The sequence below is a fragment of the Sinohyriopsis cumingii genome, chromosome 1, assembly GCF_028554795.1.
Source record: "Sinohyriopsis cumingii isolate HCF-2022 chromosome 1, ASM2855479v2, whole genome shotgun sequence".
Classification (NCBI taxonomy): Eukaryota; Metazoa; Mollusca; class Bivalvia; order Unionida; family Unionidae; genus Sinohyriopsis; species Sinohyriopsis cumingii.
The window spans coordinates 139,685,363-139,707,345 of NC_142961.1; the positions used below are offsets into that span (position 1 = coordinate 139,685,363).

At 34.6% G+C, this 21,983-nt stretch overlaps 1 protein-coding gene across 3 annotated transcripts in view; it reads left to right on the plus strand.

The window, feature by feature from the left end:
• The window catches only part of LOC149808007 (uncharacterized), a 64,674-nt gene extending 46,002 nt beyond the window's left edge, over window positions 1–18,672 (plus strand). For all 3 annotated transcript variants that reach the window (XM_089972415.1, XM_089972398.1, XM_089972406.1), the window contains exon 9: window positions 1,462–18,672. In XM_089972415.1, the coding sequence (XP_089828541.1) occupies window positions 1,462–1,520 (59 nt within the window). In that variant the 3' untranslated portion in view covers window positions 1,521–18,672. The remainder of the gene's footprint in view (window positions 1–1,461) is intronic.
• The last annotated feature ends 3,311 nt before the right edge of the window (window positions 18,673–21,983 follow it).

Sequence of the window (21,983 nt, forward strand, 5' to 3'; positions counted from 1 at the left end):
CAGCAATAATTTTCTCTGCTTGAGGCTTTAGTCTGTTGAGAATTATCTTCAGCATTACTTTACTCAGGTGACTGATCAGACTGATGGTTCTGTAGTTTTGGCATAGCTGTAGGTTTCCTTTCTTGGGGAGCATGAGGATTGAGCCCATGTGGTGGGCCATTCTCCTGTCTGCCATATCTTGTTGCAGATTGTTGTTAGGACTGTTACTATCTCTTCTCCTGCTTGAATGAGCTCTGCTGGTATGTTGTCAATGCCAGCTGACTTTCCATTCTTTAGTAACTTAACTGCAATTTCTACTTCCTCACGAAGAATGGGGTTGTCATCAGTTTCTTCTGCCTGAGGGCAATTTAGTACTGCTGGATCTCCTTGAGTCTTATGATTGTACAAATTATAAGCAGTATTCTGTCCATCGCTTGAGGATCTCTTGATCTTCTGTGAGGCATTTTCCTGATTTGTCTTGGATGGTGGTAGTTTTCCCTTGTTTATTGGTTGTGAGATCTTTCACCAGTTGATATGCCATTTTTCTATCATTTCTACTCCCAACAGACTGTCTTCAATTTTGCAGAATTGTCTTTCTATCCAGGATTCCTTTGTCTTTTTCATGCTTTTCCTGATCATGTTGTTTATCTGTCTGTATTTTATAGCTCCTTCGTGATCTCTTTTTCCCTTTTTCAGTTCTTTTCTTTTGTCACAAAGTTCAAGGACATGTTGTGACCCAAGGTTTCTTTGTCCGACAATATTTGCTAGTGGTTTCACAAGCTGTGCTAGTCACAGCTCTGTTGAATGTGGTTGTTAAGGACTCGAGGTCGGTATCTTGGCTGTCCAGGGTTACCAGTGGTGCAAATTTACCACCTATCATTGTTTGGAAGGCTTCTGTGACTTTTGGATCTTTTAATTTCTCAAGGTCAAATCTGATTCTTGGTTGGTTAGGCTTTTTGATCATTTTCAGGTGGAGGTGAAATGTTGTCATTAATAAATCATGGTCACTTCCAATATCTGCTCTTGGAAAATTGTGTTCTGGCAATATTCAGTCCTATGCGGAATCTTTTTTCACCAAGATATAGTCAACCACATTTTAAATTTAAGAGGAGTATATTGATATAGCAGCTGTTGCTGGGATTTTTTTTACTTCAGAGGCATGTATTGACATAGCAACCGTTGCTTGAACTTTTTTGCTACATCATAAAGAGTATATTGGCATAGCAACTGTTTCTAGGATTTTTTTAAATTCAAAGGAGTATATTGACATACATCTTGTTGCTAGGCCTTTTTTTAATTCAGGGGAGTATATTAACATGACAACTGTTGCTAGGTCTTTTTTTAAATACATAAGGTCAAATGGAAACTGACTTTGTTGGCATTTTCAAACAAAATTAATTTAACTGAAGAAACAAGTGTGCTTGAGCTATAAACTGTAAAATAACATTTTGATGTTTATATGGATTGTTGTTTTCATTTCAGAATCTTGGATTGAAGCCAAACCAAAAAGTAAAAAGAAGAAACCCAGGAGAGAAAATTAATGACTATGATGGGGCATACTGTCAATGGCAAGCTTGTGCAGTTAAAGCTAGTCAGTGAAGTTTGAGGAGAAATGTACACAATGTCATTGGGAATGACAGTTTTTGTAGAACTCACGAGTTGAAAGTCAGTATGCATGCAGAGGAAATGAATTAATCCTAGTTATGATGTTCAGTCATCTTATTTTACAGCAAATTATCGACCAGTAAAAGTATCTGATGAATGAATGAATTAATCATTTCATGGATTTCTGACATATTCTTTGTTAAAACAGGTTTGTTACATCACTCATTGTGCCATATGCTAAAAATCCTATATATCTCCAATTCTATATGAATGCAGCATAAGAAATTAATGTATCAGGCAAAATAATATGTTGTCTTAAAAATATGTTCTTTGAGCACATTCGTCAGTGTCTTAAAAATAAATCTGCACATTATACTAGTTTGCAAGATCGGTCCATCTGAAAAAGTGCATAGACCCAGATCTGCAATCTCATAATGTGCCATCAGAACTGGGTCTGTTTAGTTTGTTAGGAGTAATCAATACAGCAAACAAAACAGACCCTAATCTGCAGGCACATTGCTTGTTGGCAGAGCAGAATCTTTGTTGATTTGCAGCTAGATTTGACCTCTACGAAAGTGTAGACCTGTGTCGGTTTTGATTAAATATTATTTGGAACTGTATGCAAAATGCTTGCTCATGTTGGTGGACACTCTGAAAATGGATATATGTTGATAATAGCATGATTTGGCAATGTAATTATTGAATAATAAGTTACATCAGTTAAGTGTTTTACTGTTTTCTTTTTTAAAATATTAAAGATTTTATAATGTTTAAGTTTTTCCCCCTCTATCCATATGTTGCAGGGCTAACCTGTAAAAGGGTTTTTAAGTACACATAGTGAAATAGTACTGTGTATTCATATTTTACATTTGTATTGACTTTTGTGGTTTTGGAGGAAATGACACTTTTGTTCACAACTGAATTCATGAATATGCCTCTGTTGATGAAAGAGGTTATATGTTGTTCACCTCTCGTGAAAGGGGTTATTTGTTATTCACCATTGGACCTCTCATAAAGGGGCTTATGTCATGTTCATCAGTGGACCTCACATTATAAAAGTGTTATTTGTTGTTCACCTTTGGACCTCTCATTATGATAGGGGTTATATGTTCACCGTTGGACCTCTCATGAAAGGGGTTATATGTTGTTCACCAGTGGACCTCTTATTATGAAAGAGGTTATATGTTGTTCCACAATAGACCTCTCATAAAAGAGGTTATATGTTTGTTCACGAATGGACCTGTAATGACGAAAGGGGTAATATGTTGTTCACTAATAGAGCTCATCATGAAAGGTTTTTCATTTCAGAGGCTTGTAGCATTTGCAGAGTCCATCAGTAATTGTACACAATAAAAATGAATGACACACAGTGTTTAAATTTTATTGTTTGATATCATTATTCCATTATTGGTTTAACATTATGCCATGTTTTACCTTACTTACCAGCTCTTTGTCTTCACAAGGTCCTCAATCACCTGATAAATGTGTAAAGTTGTCTTATCACTGTTTGATTGAAAAATTGATTTATAATTCAGGTTCTTAAATATTAAAGGTATGTGGAATGTGAAGGTGAGGTGATACCTGTTATGTCCCCAAGATTACAACAAATTCAAGTACTCTAATTCAGACTCAACTCAAAATTCTGGCATTGTGTTGGCTAACATCAAAATCTGTGACCAATAAGAAGTCACAAGATTAATCTGAGTTGAGATTGAGTGTAACAAAATTTTAATCTCAGGGATTGGTCTGGAAATGTTCTAGTTTTGAGATTGTGAATTAGAGCATGTGATTTTATGCTTGATCAGTCATGAAGAACTTTACATTTGTAATTTAATTTTTGATTGGCATTGAGAGAGATAAGTTAAACTCTTGTCTGATTAGTTGTTTTGTGATTTCAAGGGTGGGTCATTATATAAGAACTACTGATTTCTTACAGAAATAATCATAATTGCTACTGAAATGTTTGCTGTTGTTTTACTTAGATATTGTGGAGCCATGTCACCTACTCATATGCGAAACAACTTGTGTACGGAGAAAGAATTCACTTTACGTGAAAGAAGAAGCAATTGTCATGTTAATTTCCATTCCAAAGCAGCATATATTTTGTAGACCCCACACTGGCAGAAAACAAGACATATCAGTTATTTTCTGGCAGTAATGATATCAATGTCTGCATCCACAGTTAAGGTTTTGGTTAAATGTTTGAATGTATTTCCTGAACCCATTGATAGATTCTCATCCGAATTCAGATTTATTGTTATGAAGCTATACCAGTTTATTCTGTGACATTGTCATTTGTCCTATTAATATATATTGGGATAAAGGTCAGTCATAGAAAGTTTGTATTGAGAGTTTTTTTTTGTTTGCTTGCATTTTCTTAATTCCTTGATAGATTCTCATTATGAAGTTAGACATTTCATTCAACAACAATGACCCTTATGTCACGGCTGTCAAAAATTTGTTATGGTTTTGGTTAAAGCTTCATTTTCTTACATTTCCTAACTCCTTAATGGATTTTCCTCATGCTCTAGTTGAATTATTATGAATTGAGAAGATTCACTCTATGTCATGATTGCTGAATCTTTTGATGGTGGGGGTGTGTGTGTGTTTTGATCAGATGTTCTAAAACAGTGATTTTGATCCTAGCTCAACATGCAGGCCATGGCTGCTGTGTTTCTCGTTGTTGATTTCATTTTTGCTAAGTTGTGGATGGTGCAGAGTATTTTTTGTTTATACATGATTGCTGGCAATATGTTCAAATGATGCATTTGGTCTTTATGTGCAATCAAGTATGTATGTATAGGGTCTAATTGCATGCTAGCACAATGCTGGCTTTTAAGATGCAGATTAAAAGGTGAGGGTTTAAAAATGTAAAACTAAAGAATTGCACACAAAAGCAACCATGGAAAAATAAATCATAAGAAGTTAAAAGGAAATAATTTTAAAACTCTGTAAAGAGTATATAATACAGGCAGTCCTGTAAAGAGTATATAATACAGAAACAAAACGTCACACTTTGAAGACAACCCAAGAGTAATAAGTCCAAGAATTGAATAAATATTGTTGAATTTTGAGTGTTTGTTTCTGATACCAATGGTATTTAAGCTGGTGTATAAAGTCGATGTTAAGTAGTGACGCATTGGAAATCTATTCACATTTGTTTTGATTTTGAAAGGTTGGATCATGCGTTTAAATCCTACTGCAAGAACATGTAAAAATAGTGTAGAGGCTGAAAATTATTGTAAGACTGTAAAATACATTTATAGGCTGTCAGCGTTCACCTGGCTTGCATTTCACACTGATAGCAATTTGTATTTGATGGTCTTACTGTATCAGAATGAAATAAAGTACAAAGCAATAATAAAAAGGAAAAAAATGCAAGATTGTCTAATAATATTAAGAGAGACAAAATATAACTGTTAAATTAAGATGCATAGGGGTTTGCACAATCTTCATGCTTACCTTGAAAAGAACTTGAATTTTGGCAGTTACCTTGAAAACAACTTTAATTTTTGAAAAACTTTTTATCGGAACACATGAATTTCCTGATATAAATATAAAGAAAGAAAATGAAAAATCTTTAAAACAATAGTTAAAAACCAATTATCCTGAAATTTTGATTCATTGCTGGGTCACTTACATTAAGAGTTCTGGTTATGTCACTTGCATATTAATCAGTACTGAGCCTCATTTGGGTTATGTCACTTGCATATTAATCAGTACTGAGCCTCATTTGGGTTATGTTACTTGCATATTAATCAGTACTGAGCCTCATTTGGGTTATGTCACTTGCATATTAATCAGTACTGAGCCTCATTTGGGATTGAAAGTGCCAGATAATATCAATGAATGGATGCTGTGTTGATTTGGCCATTAAGGCAGATAAATAATCAGTTAAGTGCTTTACGATGGAAAGCATATTTTCAAACTAAAATGGATATTAGCATTTTACATGTTGTTTATAAGCTGTGTTTTGTTTCTCGAAATGCTTTTTATGAGTGGTAACTTTGGTCATCTTATGTTATACTGATGGTAGGAACTTTACTATTGACTTATATACTTATCACAGTTGTCAAAAATCTAACTTTTAAAATGAGACACATCTGGTTATGTGACATAAATTTGCAAGGAACAGTAGAATAATGATTGTAGGATACAGTAGTACAATAGTAATGAATTCAGATTGATGAAGAAATGCTATAGAACTAGTGCCAAGTTAAAAATTGCTAGGATCCAGCAATTCTGGTGAAAAACTATATGCATTTGACCTTAGGTCATTGGTTCTTAACCCTTGGGTCACAACCCAAAACTAGGCTGCCTTGCTGGTTTGAGTTGGTCACCAAGATGAACCATAATAACTTGAAATTTCCTATCCAAAAGATTTTGTAGCATTTGATGGGTGGAAAGTCATGTGGCATGAGGCTAATAACAAACCTAATCAAGGTCATGAGCCAAAAATGTTAAGAACCGCTGCCTTCGCTCCCCACCATCAGTTTAATTAGTGATATACAGAACTACAGTAACCTCAGATAGGTCAGTGAGTACAAGAAGCTTTGGAGCCTCAAGGGAACTACAGTAACCTCAGATAGGTCAGTGAGTACAAGAAGCTTTGGTGCCTAAGGGGAATTGTGAAAAACATACAGAAATGAAATATGGACAGTAGGAATGGATTTAGAATATATTTTCCTTAAGCATGAAAATTCAAGGAGGAGATATAATCCCTGGCAAATAAGTGTGATAAATCATAATCTGTCTCATGCCTAGAAATAATTTAACCAAATATATTTCTTGGTTTTTGTTTAAGAATGCAGTGATTAATTCTGATATTTTATTAATACCGCATACCATATTCAACATTCTTCCTAATGTTTATACAGCTTTAAACTGTGTTTGAAAAGTATGTTTTTGTCATTGAAAGTTCTTTAATTTTCGGGTAGTATCTTATGTATGAGGGATTATTTTGATTTATTAGTATAAATTATTTGGGTTTTTTTTATATATTTTTTTTGTTTCTATTAATGTTTTATTTTTTGTAATAAGTAGTGATTGATATCCGATAACAAATTAAGTCCAACTGCAAATATCAAAAATCCTGATCTGCCAGCCCATAATGAGCTGGCATTTCATTGTCTTTGTTGTTTGATTACTCATATAGTAAGTCATACAGAACATACATGCACATTTAGTCAAATATAAACGGTTTTAAAATACTAATTTTGTTTAACCTAAGTCTGTTCTATCCTGATCACTGAATGCTCTGCACCTTAACTGTCATCAAGAAACTTCAGACAAAATGTATGGATGACTTTGAACTTTTACAATGGAGCCCACGTACTAAACTGGGCTTAGAAAAGAGCAGGTCAAGTCTAATTGTAACAGTATAGGGTAGAACGAATTTGTTTATCTTGATGCATGTAAATAATGACCTTCTGTAAATAATTGCCATTTAAAGCTGTGTAGAATTAAATTTTTAACAAATTACACCCATTACTGAAAAAAATTAATGCTGAATGCCTGAATGATTTTTACTATAACAATCTGCATAGAACCAGATCTGGTGGCGTATTATTCAGCAGGAGATCTGGGTCAGTGCAGTTTGCTGTTGGATTTGATTTATATTATAAATAAAATGTATGTTGGTAATTTCACTTGGAGTAGGGCAATATTGTAATGCGTTGTTTATTCTAGTATTGAATAATTTTCTCTAACATTTTTGTCTCAAGTTGAAAATCAAGTAAGATTGTGTCAATTATTGATATTTAATTTGCAGAATACAATTTTGACTTTTTATGCTAATTTTTTTACAGTGTTTCCATTGGTTAAGCTCTTATCAGACATGTTGTTCCTTTTATGACACCAATGTAGAACAAAATGGATTTAGGATGCCTATCTTCTGTTGATAATTTTGTATTTTAGCGTGTTGGTACTTTAATGATTGGTTGCCATGACAACATTTAAAAATAGACCAAAGTGTAGCCTTTATTCAGATATCATTATGTGGAAGGTGAAATTTTACCACTGTGTCTGTATACTGTACCAGTTGCTCATAGTTTGAAATGATGATTAAGTGTTTATTGGGTTTTTATTTCATGTACCTTTATAGGTAATTGAATTCATTGAGTAAAATCTGGATACATGTACCTTGATGTTAAGGACACCTATTCTCTTAACTGAATCGAGTGGAACCTAGGAATTTTTTTGGTCAAGGACACCTTGATAAAGGACAGCATTTATGGTCCTCTTATCTTAAAGTTTTGATTATTTTGAACCCGTACACAAGAAAATTTAGTTTGTTGTCACTTTAGTATTCCTTAAAGACTGCTTTCACTGCATTGTGATGGACACAGTCTTCTGTGATTTTTTCTTCTGCTTTTTTCTGGGCATTATTTTCCTTTATATTTAAATTCGTTTTTCAGATTGCTAAATTTGATAGGTTGTGAAACCTTCGCTTAAGTATTGTAATCTGTCAGTTGTTTTAGAAAATAATTGCTGGAAAATTTTGTAGAAACAGCTGTTTAAAATGATCACGTAAAGATAGTGAGGACAGTTTTTAATATGGATCTGAGCAAATGTATGGAGTAAAAAAAAAAATCCACAAACTTTATTGCTGTGTTTGTGCTTGATTCTTTTATAAGGTTTCCATATTGTCATCTTGAAAATAATGTGACTTTGAAAGTGAATTCTACTTTAAAATTATGTGCATAGATGATGGTATGGCCATTGTTACCATTGACAGTATAACCATATTTGTTGATGTGTTGTTTGTCCTTTGATTTTGAAAATGACCATGACATTACAAACTGATTTGGTTTTTGTGAGTACATGAGTGGCTGATCAGGCCAGTTTGTGCTCTGGATTGTCTGTGGCACACATGGGTTTACCTGATCAACAGAGGACCTGCTGCAATTCTGATGCGCATGCTTCTGCAGTACCTCTGCTTTTCTCTTCCATTCCAAGTCTGTAGCTCAGTATGGCTGAGATTCCACCAGGTCCAGTAATCCTGTGTACGATCTTTACCAAGACTGTATTATGATTTATAACTTTAAGGGATGAATGCTTGTGAAATTATGCATTTAACATTCTATAAAATTTTTGTATAGCTAAGAGTTCAAGCAATCCAAAATAGTTAAATAAATGGGTTTGTGTACATTTTCATGTGCAGCCATTAGTTAAATATTTAACCCCAAGAATTGGTCACTATGTACAAAGTACCCTGTCACAAATTGATTGTCACTATAGACAAAGTACCCTGTCACAGATTGATTGTCACTATATACAAAGTACCCTGTCACAGATTGATTGTCACTATATACAAAGTACCCTGACACAGATTGATTGTCACTATATACAAAGTACCCTGTCACTGATTAATGGTCACTATATACAAAGTATCCTGTCACAGATTGATTGTCACTATATATAAAGTACCCTGTCACTGATTAATGGTCATTACATACAGAGTACTGGGGAAAAACACCTGCCATTGATTGATGGTCATTACATACAAAGTACTGGGGAAAAGTACCCTGTCACTGATTAATGTTCATTACATAGAGGGTTATTGGGAATAGAATGATGTCACTGATTGATGGTCATTACATACAGAGCACTTGGGAATAGTACCATGTCACCGATTGATGGTCATTACATATATAGTACTGGGGAAAAACATCTGCCACTGATTGATGGTCATTACATACAAAGTACTGGGGAAAAGTACCCTGTCACTGATTAATGGTCATTACATATAGAGTACTTGGGAATAGTACCATGTCACTTACTGATGGTTATTACATACAAAGTATGGGGAAAAATAATAGCTAAATGAATATATAAAGATTTGTCAGATTTGTACTGATTGAAGATCATAGACTCCTCTTATCAATCATACAAAGTTGGTCATTATAGCAGGTTTGACTGCTCAGTCAGTCATATTCTGACGATCATTTGTCTGTTTTACTTAATCTCTGTAATGAACCAGTCCCATTTTGGGGGGATTCCTCAAGGTTAAAGATTGCCTTTGAACATAGTTTTAAAAAAGTGATATATTAGAACTGTTTCCTCCCAAAACCAAGGTAAAGACATTGCTGTGATCACACTGGTCAGGATATCCATTGGGTTGATTTTATGAATGTTAGTCAGATTGTTGGGGTTTGTTAGAAATTTGAACACATTCCACCAAACACATTTAAAATATTTCTCATAATTTATGGAACATCCCAAGAATGTGTGATTGTTTTTGAAGTCTGGAATTTGACAGTTTGATTGATATGGTTAAAGTTTTTACCAGTTGTATTTCCAGAATTGTCCATAAAGTCAGCAAGATCTGTTTGTAAGCAAGTGCTGATGGAATGCTCCCTGCTCTAAAAGTAATAATCTGACAAAGCCTATTTTATGTCACATAAATTTGTCGTCTTATGAAAGCATTCTAAGTTCCATATTCTTAACTCAAACTGCTTGGAGAATATTAACCCATAAAAACAAATCTGATAGCCCGATGTCCGGGGCATATCTACTTTCAGATTGGGCCTCATCTGTATTTTAAGTAAAAGTTCCAGTTGGGCTTGTGGAAAAAATCTAATTTGCTGAGAAAACTTTAATCACACTGATGAAATGTGGAATTTCATTTTCAAGTTGTTGAAAGACTGGTAAGTTATAAATATTCACCCCAATGTATGACCCTTACCTTTCAGATCATCTACTCACAATACTTTTATTGAAAACTGTGACTGCGTACAAAGTGAAACATATGACCTATTAATAGAGAACAGATTGACAAGTGCTTACATGGCTTTCATATGTGATTTAACAAGTGGTAGGACAAATATAGTCTTTACAGTCATCAACAGCACATACTGTTTTATACTTGAAATCTGCCACTTTTGAAAATAAAGATTTTTTTAAAAATTGTAAAGAAGAAATTAAATGAAATTTTACACGATCTAGCCACACATTTTCAAAAACTAGCTAGAACCAGTCTAATGTGGACCAGAACTCTTTCAGCAGTTTTTGCAACCAATACAGTGATGCATAGCTGAGTGTTGAGGTTAAGGCAAACATGTATACACAACAAGCTGTTAAATTGATTACCTTACTGTTGTAATTTGAAGAGTTTAGGCCAAAAGGAGGCTGTTTTTTGAGGCATTATATGAAATAAAGGGATCAAAGGTGGTCCATGATGGCTTTTGAGTCTTTGATTAAAATCGGCTGCTCTTTAGCCGAAGTGAGATAAAAAGAAAAGTCAGACAAAAAATTATTTTGGCAGCAATGCTTGATTGTTTTATCTTGTTCTGTTGCTATCACATTGTTCAGTATATTTATGGAGGTAAAGTTTAGTGAATAATAATTGAGCTGTCCCATGCTCATGCTTACATCAGCATAATGTACCGCTGCTTAAACATACCAGGTGGCCCCTGTGAACAACACCAAAAATATAAAGATAATCTGTATAAAGCAAGATAATTTCCGATGCTAATAAATGTCAACATTGCTGATCCATTGAGTAAGGAGGGCACTGACAGAGCAGTTTGATAATGGTTGGCATTAAGACCTGGAGGAAAACGTTGATTTACATGAAATATGAGCTGTATAAACACAGGACAACTTAAAATGATTTTGTTTATTTTTGTTATATTTAAAAACAGTAATTGCAAGGCTATGTTATAAATAATAGTCCAAAAATTGGGTCCTGATTAGACAGAGCATACTTTTTATATATTGCAAGACAATACCATATATACTCACCATACCATTGATACTCGCATAGAACCCACATAGAATTCAACTGCAAACTGCAAAGATTCAGATCTGCCATCCTATAATGCACTGGCAGATCTGGGTCAGTGCAGTTTGTCAGGAGTAATCAGTAGAACAAATGATGTAGACTCTGATCTGCCAGCCCATGATGTGATGGAAGATCATCGTTTGTGTTTGTTTGCCATTGGACTCGGTTTATAAATGAGTATTTAGAGGATTCCTTAAATAGTTATGGTAATGAGAAGTGTAAATAACTTTTTCAAACATGAGGACATAACTTGAGACCAAAATATATATTCATGATGGTGAAGCACGCCAAGTTTCATGAAGATATCTCCAAGGGTTAAGTAGACAACCAATGTGACAGAAAGTCTGACCAGCAAGCTAACTCCAGTATACTGCACACAAACCCCCCTTACAAACTTCATTTATAATCTGTTCTGATTGGAGCAAGTTGATATAGTTTTATCCAATCAAATGCCTTGGTTTGAACTCCAATTTGTGTACAGACATCTCACAGGTTGAGTATTCAGTGACATAATCTGGCTCAAGTGTTAGGATGGTTTTTGTAGCATCGTACAGACTTTTTTGTTGTTTTCCTGACAGTCACTATATTCAATGCAGTCAAAGATGTAGTCTTTTCAAGTACCAGTTATAGTTTGAAGAAAAAAAAAGAGTTCTGCAACTAAATCTTTTTTGGAAAGGACATTTGTATTGTATTTTTAAAACATGTCAGCAAAAATGCAAACATTTTTCTATATAAATTTCTGGGCATATTTTTATTTTATTTATCCTGGGCATATTTTTATTTTACTTGTAATAAAAAAAGAATTATCAACTTTTTCTTGGCTCTGTGACATGGGATTTTTCAGTCTTGAGTACTGTTTACATTCTTTTTCTCTTTTTTATTTATATTTACTTGTACAGATTTGCTTACAATTGTTTTTTTGAGCTGGAAAACTGTGTTCTAGTCCGATCCATTGATTCTTAAATAATGCTTGCACAGGGAACATAGAAAATGATATAATTATCTGATATATATATATATATATATATATATATATATATATATATATATGCATGCCTTGGTTTGAAGAAAATGAAAATGATTTAATCCATGTACTTTGTAAATATGATAAAATTCTCCATATTTCAGATTTATCCATGACATTTTCTCTGACGAGGCATTGTGCATTCTCAAGAATACTAACTGTATATGCTGAATGTACATCTGTAAATATTACATGTTCTGTTTAATGATTATGTTTTGGTTGAAGTTGGGGTTTTGGTCTGCCTATGTGTGAATGCTTATTTTATTAATCAGATATATTATTTTTTTATGAATTAATTAAAATAGATTATTTGTTTGGATCAGTCACATGATTTTAGTATTATTGTACATTTATAATAGTTTGAAATGGATTATTGTGTATTCTATAAATAGGTGCTTATACTACTGTTACATAAGTGTTGAAATATGTGTACTAATGTAACCTTTATTTTTTGAAAATGCCCTATGTATTGTGTAAAATCACATTTACACATGTATGTTGTATATGTTCTATGGTTCACAGGTATTTTAAAATTTTGAACCTTTAAGGAACACATGTCTATTGATTTAATTACATGTTGATGTATATTGTAAACATATGTCTTTAATCCATTTTTTTTTTGATGTATTTGTGTAATTGAAGGTAGGAATGAAAGGAGTTTAATTTTATCAGTGAATATTTGCAAATTTTTATGATTTATTTAAATCATAGCAGAACATTTTTAACTGGTACATAATTCGCTCAACTGGAACTTAAGGTTTTACTCCTTTTGCTCAATTTGCAACTAAGTGTGCAGGGTTTCTACTCATCTGTCTTACACTTGGTGGGTTTGGGGTATGTGTTACACCCAAGGAACACGAGTCTTACATTGGGTGAGTTTCGGGTATGTGTTACACCCAAGGAACATGAGTCTTATGCTGGGTGGGTTTTGGGTATGTGTTAGACCCAAGGAACACGAGTCTTATGCTGGGTGGGTTTGGGTATGTGTTACAGTCAAGGAACATGAGTCTTACACTGGATGGGTTTGGGTTATGTGTTACACTCAAGGAACATGAGTCTTACATAGGGGAGTGTATGTGCTGCATTAAAGGAACAAGAGCCCTTTGTTGTCTTTTGGCAGTTCTCTAAGGGCAGGTTTTACTTTGGTAATTTTGGGGGGTTGGGCAACCTTGGTTGTGGTCATGTGATGTCATTGTTCCATCCAAAGGGTAACTGAGTTTTTATCTTTATTTCAGCAAAATTGTCTTGGTACAAAGTGGCCACTATATTTAGTGATAGTGTCGTTAAGCAAGGTGTCAGGACAGAGGTTTTCCTTTTTTGTTTTTTTCATTGCCATTGTCACATGCAATGTTTGAAAAAGATGATTAATGATTCTTTGCAATTCAATTAATGGTTAGAATTAATGCCTTTGATCATGCCCCCAGCAGGTTTGGAAATGTGGATTAGGCCCTAGGTGCCTTTATGCATGTCATAAAGGATGACTGATGGAGGCAGAAGTTGTTGTACAGTGGTTAGCATGCTGGATTTGTAATAGAAAGGTTTTGTGTTTGAAGCCTACCACTGGATTAGTCCAGGTTAACTACCATGGCATGTCCATAGGCAAGACACTTTACTCCGATTGCCTTTGCACTAAATAACCATGTTATTTTGTAGTGCCATATATACACCAAACTAAAACCAGAGTGCCCAAGCACAGCCCTGGATGATCTGTAATGTACTGTGTGACTTTCTTTTGATTGGACTGCTCTGGTGGCCTATTGGTTAGAGCATCCGCCTCAGAAGCGGGAGGTCGTGGGTTTTAACCCGGGCCAAGTTGTACCAAAGACTTACAAAAATGGTACTAACAGCTACCTCGCTTGGCACTCAGCATTAAGAGGTTACTGTTAGGACTGGTTGGCCTGATGTCAGGATAATGTGACTATACAATGCCACACAGCAGACATCGTAGCAATATGACAAAAATTGTTAAAAGCTATGTTAAAAATCCTAATCACACCCACACACACACTTTTGATTGGTAAACTCTGCATGCTTAAAAATGCCGACTCATGTGACCTCCTTGGAAAAGTTTATGTTAAATCGTGGTGATGGAATTAAATATCCGAAAAACATGGCATCCATGAACAACAATTTACCTTTGGTGCAGTTTGCAGTCTGACGGAACTTTTATGCATCTACCTCATGTACAAGTTGATTCAGACTGCAAACAGCACAAAAAACTGGATCTGCCGTGCATTTTGTGAAGGCATATCTGGGTCTGTGCAGTTTATGGGAATAATCAAACAAAGAACATAGACCATGATCTGCCAGTGCATTATCAGTGTCAGTGTTACTTGCAGTTGGACTAGTCTTGTAAGTGGTATATTATACCTGTATTAACATGCATACCAGTCAGTTTAATGTCAGTTCAAAGGATTGAAACTTTATTGTCAAGTGGAATTTTTAGCATTGAAATTATTATAAGTTTTACTAATCCTCTTAGACCACCAGCAGTAGAGTCTTGGTGTTCTCTTTTTGCTACATGCCAAAATTTGACTATTCTTTTTAGTGTTAAACAATTTGATTACCTTTCAGCTTAGTTGACATTTCCATGTCACTTGTTAAATGAGACAAAGTCTATCTGGTACTAAAACTCTCAGAAAGTCTTCACTTTAACCGCTATGAAAATTTTGCAATTTTTAAAATTAATTTACATTTCATCAGTCTATTAGGTTCACATGTATTCACACTTCCAGTTTTCAGAAAACAGTACTTTACAAAATTAAAAATGACAGCTAGAAACCTTTACAATACTACAGTTCAGTAAATGAATGATGGTTTTAGTTAGAAGTATAAATTTGTAACACATAATGATGGAAGTGGAAATTCCTGGACAAATTGGCCATTTTTGAAATTCATGAACAATTTTGTACAGATAAAACTGGTATATTGAAAGTCTTTATTAAAGATATCCCAATACAATTCATACCCATAACTCAATACCAGTCATACCCATAACCCAATACCAGTTATACCCATAACCCCAGGAGAACCAGCTTGCAAAAAACAGCAGATTTGTTTAGATTTTTCCATGTCTGTCACTGTCTTTTGGTATAGTTGTACTTTTAACTGAAATTGATGTTCATCTTCCTGCTTAAAATAACTGAGTTGTGTTACCTTGCTTTGTAGTGTCATGTTGCCTTGGTTAGTAGTCATGTTGCCTTGGTTTGTAGTCTTGTTGCCTTGGTTTGTAGTCCTGTTGCCTTTCTTTTGTAGTGTCATGTTGCCTTGGTTTGTAGTCCTGTTGCCTTGCTTTGTAGATATTATTTTTACCTTAATAAGTATTTTTTTCAGAAAACTGGAAGGTTATACTTTATATTTGACCATGTTGAAGTGGACTTCATTTTTTTGTAGCACACGTTTACTAGTAATCTAGCCATCCTAGTTCAAAACATTCATGCTTTTGTTACTCACTCTCTCAGGACATAGAGAATGTCATGTCTTTATTTTAACGCCTTAATGCTTGAGAAAATTGGATTCCTCTATGTGTACTTGCTTGTATATCATGTGCCCAAGCTGTAAACAGTATAGGTTTTCTCAGAATGTCCTTGGAATTTTCTGTTGCATGATGACAAAAACCTCTGTAAATAGTGGCCATTTTGAACTGAACTTCATGCCTGTAGTTCTTATTACATTGTCATTGTCACCTCAAAACTAGATTTGTCATCATCTATAGCAGAGTAAGCAATAAGGCTTTTGAATCTAATTCAGTTCTTGGATATTTTTTTTATATTCAAAATTTGCAGGAATTCTAGTGAAAATCAAATGTGTAGGTATTTTGTTCTTGTTTGAAATGGACACTAGTGTTATTTTCAAAAATCTTTCATGTCCAGGTTGGCAACAATGATGTGTTCCTGGACAAGGCAATTTATTTGAAGTGGCACTAGATTACTTTCATGTGTTGCAGTGCTGTAAAATGCCAGTCCAAATCAGAAAGACGTAACAATTTTAATACTTGAAAGATACCAACATTAGTCCATTTGGCAGTATATTTCAAGTTTGAAAAAGTTTTGGGACAAATTTAAGAGCTCTAAGACATTGGTCTTCATGGCCATGACATTTTGTCACATGTAGATGAATGTCTTTTACCATATGTGTACAACCTTCACCGATCTGTGACAAATCTGCCACTATAAATTGAACCAGCAGATCTTACCCATCTGTTAACTAAATTTGACTCTAAATTTAACTCCGAAATAGTCTGACCAATAAAAAGATTTATTGATTTTGAGTACAAGTAAGAGTAACATTTAGTTGCTCTAATCCATAGAGCTGTCTGCGTCAATTTTGACCTGCTGGCACGTGATGGCAGATCCAAGTCTCTGTTGTTTGCAGTCATGTACAAGAAAATACAATAAATTATTTTTGTTTGAAACAATGTTTGATGAATGTGTGAAAACTTATTTAAGACTGCTAACATATGTCTGATTATATTTGAAGATGTATTTAAATTATTCTTGCCATAAAAATGGAAGTAACATCATTTCCATTTTTAGATAAACTTGACAAGCAATGAATTAGTTTTCCATTTCAATATACTGTATTTGCAGGTCTTTAAGTCTTTTCTTTTTGACCACTATGTCTCGGCTTCATACTGTACTCCAAGCAAATTTGAATATGGGTTATGGTATTCAAATTGCTTTATCTTATGTCACATACTTTTTCATATGTAAAATTGTTTTTCTCTAAAGTACAAAAAATAATGTGTAATTTTTTTAAAATTATTTTGGGAAAGGGATCATGTACAAAAAAATATAGGCCCCAACATTGAGAAGGCTTTTAAAATATTTTCATGATCATCAGTATTAAATTCACGTGCATCAGATGTAATTGCACTAATAACATGTTGTTTAAATTTGATTACTTGTATGTAATAGAATAGACAAGTTAGAAAATGAATAACCATGATGAAGACAGGTATTCATTGCATTTTTCTTCTTGCATCTCATGATCAAATAAAATATGAGAGAGTGAGAGGGAGAGAGGTTTTAGGATGATTGTAATCTGAATTGTTCACGTACCCGACAATTTTACATGTGTACAATGGCAATGCTATATTCCATTATCAGTTAATACCTCTGAATGAACAATTTGATCTAGTTTTAATTGCGATATCCATTGCTCAAGAACCACATGGATTTGCAGTGTTATTTACATGATAATTGAGTATGTTAAGCTTCGACCAGATCATTCCATCTGACAACTGTCTGAGGGCAAGATTCATCACATGAGCTCAAATTATTTAGGCTACCAATAGAAAAATGAGGCTACCCATAAGGTATTGTAAATATGGTACCGTGTAATGCTAGGAAATGTTAAGTGCTTACTCGTGTAAGTTTTTCAGCCATAGACACTTTGTTCACACCAACAGAAGTGTCAGAGCAATGCAAAGTAAAAACTAGCATGAGCAAAGATCAAAACCAAATGCCGCCGAACTACAGGATATATACATGCACTTACTGATATTGGGTAATTTTATTTTGGGGGAATGAAGAGGTCAGGTATTTGCAAGGAAAATAAATCAGCATGTGAAATGGTCATTCTTAGGATTTAACCTAAATGGAGTCAATATGAATATAAATATCTAAAAATAAATCATATATCTTTAAAGCTGATGGAGTATGCTATGTAATTGTATAGTTTCTATTATTTCATTACTGTTTTCTCTCTTTTACAAAAGCTTCAGCTAAATAGGCGCTATAAGGTATAACAACAATATGAAGAAGGGCTGAAATCTCTAATATCTGGGCATATTTTATTTTGATACTGAGGTGCTAGAAGAAACTTGATGGAATACATATGCCTCTCGCACCAAAACAAAACTTTAAAAAGCATTTTAGCATCAGTGATGCAATTTCCATTGGCGGTAATCTGGAATAAGATACAGTGATACCATTTATATTAATGAAACCAGAAGTTACAAGTTAAAAAGATGAAGCCAAGGTATTGATCTGGCCTTCACATCAACTTAGAGGCTGGCAAATGTGGTATTGTATTTCAGTTTGATAGTTGTCACATCCAGTGATCTTGAGTTTATAAGATTTATATATGCTAATGCATAGAAATGTGCATTGTAGTAATTACATTTTGCCAAATTGTTATTTTATTATCAAAAGTGAATACATTAATACCGCATGTTGTGATTTGGGTGGGTGTTCACTAGTTGAATCGAAGGAAAAGGCTAATTGGATATAAATGTACCTTCACACTATTTTGATTATTAAAGTCATAGTTATCCAAATTTATGTCATTCTCATTGCCTTGAACAGTTGTAGGATTTTGTTTTTAGAGTTTTTTTGTTTTGTTTTTCAAGTATGTCTTAGTGTTATTTGAAAATGAGATATTGCATATTCTGTCAAACCACCATTGTTATAGTATTTCTGACTTAGCAGTTATATTGCATTTAGTATACAGTCAAATACAAACATATTGGTGCATCCTTCTTTCCATCCATGAAACCATAGTTTGATCAATACTGATTGAGAGATTGGTTTATTTTACAAGAATGAGTGTATGAAAACAAACATTTCAGATCAGGATACAGGCCAAATTGAATTGTGGTGGTAGTGATGGGGTATGCTGATGTGAGTAGAAAATCTCATTTTCATATACAATAAATGATGATACATAATATAAAAAACAAGTGAAAAATTTGATTTATGTCACCCAGTCTGAGGCAAATTATCACTCGTTGGACATAACCAGATCCATATTTACTACTAAATTATTGCAGCCAATATTTCATTATATAGACTTATGAAATGATGCCTTTTGGTATGGAAACGGTTGCTGATTTTCCACTGTTAACTTATTTTTTATGTTCTCTTTTTATGTTGCACAACAACTGTATTCAAGCAGCATAAGAAAAGATGCTATTTTTTTTATAGATTTCCAATAGTATTGCATCAGCACTTCAGTCATCAGACATGAAAAAACAGTATTTTCAAGTGTTTATTTTAAACAATGCTCAGCCGTTTCACCCTATTTTCGGACTGCTCCGGTGGTTTAGTGGTTAGATTGTCAGCCTCGGATGCGGGAGGTTGCGGGTTAGAACCTCGGCCAAGTCAAACCAGAGACTTGTAAAATTGGTACTAACAGCTGCCTCGCTAGGCGCTCAGCATTAAGAGGTTAGTGTTAGGATTGGTCGGCCTGGTGTCAGGATAATGTGACTCGGTGGGATATCATGCGACACGTCTGCGGCATGATGCCACAGTGCTAGACATCACTATCATCTGCCACACTGCAGACATCGTAGCGATATGATTGAAAAATTGCTAAAGCTACGTTAAAATCCAAATCACACATACTCTATTTTTTTGTCAAATTCGCCCTAGTCTGGCTTGAAAGGTATTTTTTCCATAATACTGTAGTCCTAGTCTGGCTTGAGAGGTATTTTTTTCCATAATATTGTAGCCCTAGTCTGGCTTGAGAGGTATTTTTTCCAGGATATTGTGGCTCTAGTCTGGCTTGAGAGGTATTTTTTCCATAATATTGTAGCCCTAGTCTGGCTTGAGAGGTATTTTTTTCATAATATTGTAGCCCTAGTCTGGCTTGAGAGGTATTTTTTCCATAATATTGTGGCCCTAGTCTGCCGTGACTTATTTGACTTATTATGATTTAATACACTTTACAAGGAATGCCAAGGTGAATGGAATGAGGTAAAGGTTCTGGCAAGCAAGATTTGCTTAAATTCAGTTAGGATATTTCAATATAAAAAAATTCTGAGACTGCCAGGCAGTTCTAGATTGTATAGCAGAATCATCCCTGTACTTGGAAATGTACGGATTACTATGGGTAATTTTCAATGCAGAATCCAATGCTCTGATTGTCGTTGATAATAACTTTGTTAAATATACAGACCATAGTTTGATAACACTGAAAGTAGATGTTAGGGCACCAACTAAACATAGTAGAATTTTCCAAATTTAAAAAACAACCCTTGCCTAAAAGACTTTCTTCATAGCAAGGTATGCAGTTAAGCAAAGTAAGAGTAGTATTTTTATTCTGCAATTTAAAATGGAAACATGAAATTTCAATTGTTGTTTCTATTGGTATACGTCTAATTTTGTTACATGGTCATATGATTAATTTAGATATTATGGAAGAGTCTCAAAATAGCTTTTGATTATTTTTTTTTTTTTTAAAAAAAACATTTCCTAAACCAAACTTGTTTCCGCTCAGTAAGGGTTATAATTGATCCTTGAAAGAAAAAATATTCACCCAGGAAATATCTGGAATGTTTTGTTTCACAATACGTTGGAACCCTGTACTGGATTTGGTAATATATCTACCTGGAAAAGATTCAAGCAAAGTCGAATCTTCTCAGACAATTGCAGTAATGGGCATTTCAGCCCCATCTGGACCGACTGCTCCTTCATGTTGGCTTATGTAAATGGAGCCTGCAAAGGAAAGAATTTAAACTTTAGACTGTTTGAGAAAATCTCGCAAGCAAAAAAGGATTTGCACTTCGTAGGTTTATGAGGGAAGTGGTGTGTATCCATGGGCTAATGCAAAGAATGCAGCATCGTCCATTTGAATGCCTTAATTCCGCAACTGGCTGATTTTTCCTCTGGTTATATGAGGAGAAAAAGTTGGCACAGATTACCTTCAAAGGCTACTGCTCCAAGATTTCTGACACTTTCAGGCATCATGTCACTGGGGATATCAGTTGTGATAAATAACTATCGGATTTACCAGCTAATGTTGACTTGAATAGACCAAAATCCCTCATCCTATTTCCAAAATGGAATCATTCATGGGTTTTGACATGGCTCATTTCAGTCAATTCAGACCATGAGATGGAACCTCACTGAAGCTACTATCATGTTTCCAGATAACTTAAGTTTCAGCATGTGGGGTGAGCGAGTTACTTGCCTTTCAGTGGAGGTAAACCATTGCCAGTCGAGAACGGATGTTTCTATGATCATAATGACACAACAAGGCTTTGTAGTCATCATACACCTCCTCTATTTCTCGTTGATAGATGTGACCAGAGAAGTGACAATGCAGGATTTTTTATGTGCCCTCAAGTGTTACTTGAAGCACACAGAGAAAGGTTGTAAAAGATGACCATTTCTTTCGGTGAATGTCAGGAAATAGGATATCACCATGAACACCCTATCATCTTGGCAAAAGTGGGCGACACGCTTGACGTACACTGAGCTCTCAAAAGATCAGAGTTGCCTATACAAGATTTCAGCCCATGAAATTAGAGCAATATATGCGATCCTCGCTTTCAAATATAACGTTTCGATCAAAGACGTACTAGAAGCTGTTGGTTATCACTGACAGTCAATCTTCAGTTATTATCTCATGGAGACGAGATCTGAATCTGGTAGGTCCACTGGCTGTTACCAAGATGACCACCAGATTCAGTTGACGTCAACATAGCTTCCTCACTGGCATAGTTTAATGAACAATGACCGCTCCAGTGGACTAGTTAGAGCGTCCGCCTCGGATGCGGGAGATCGTGGGTTCGATCCCTGGCAGAGTCATACCAGCATTGAGAGGCTAGTGTTAGGACTGGTCGGCCTGGTGTCAGGATAATGTGAC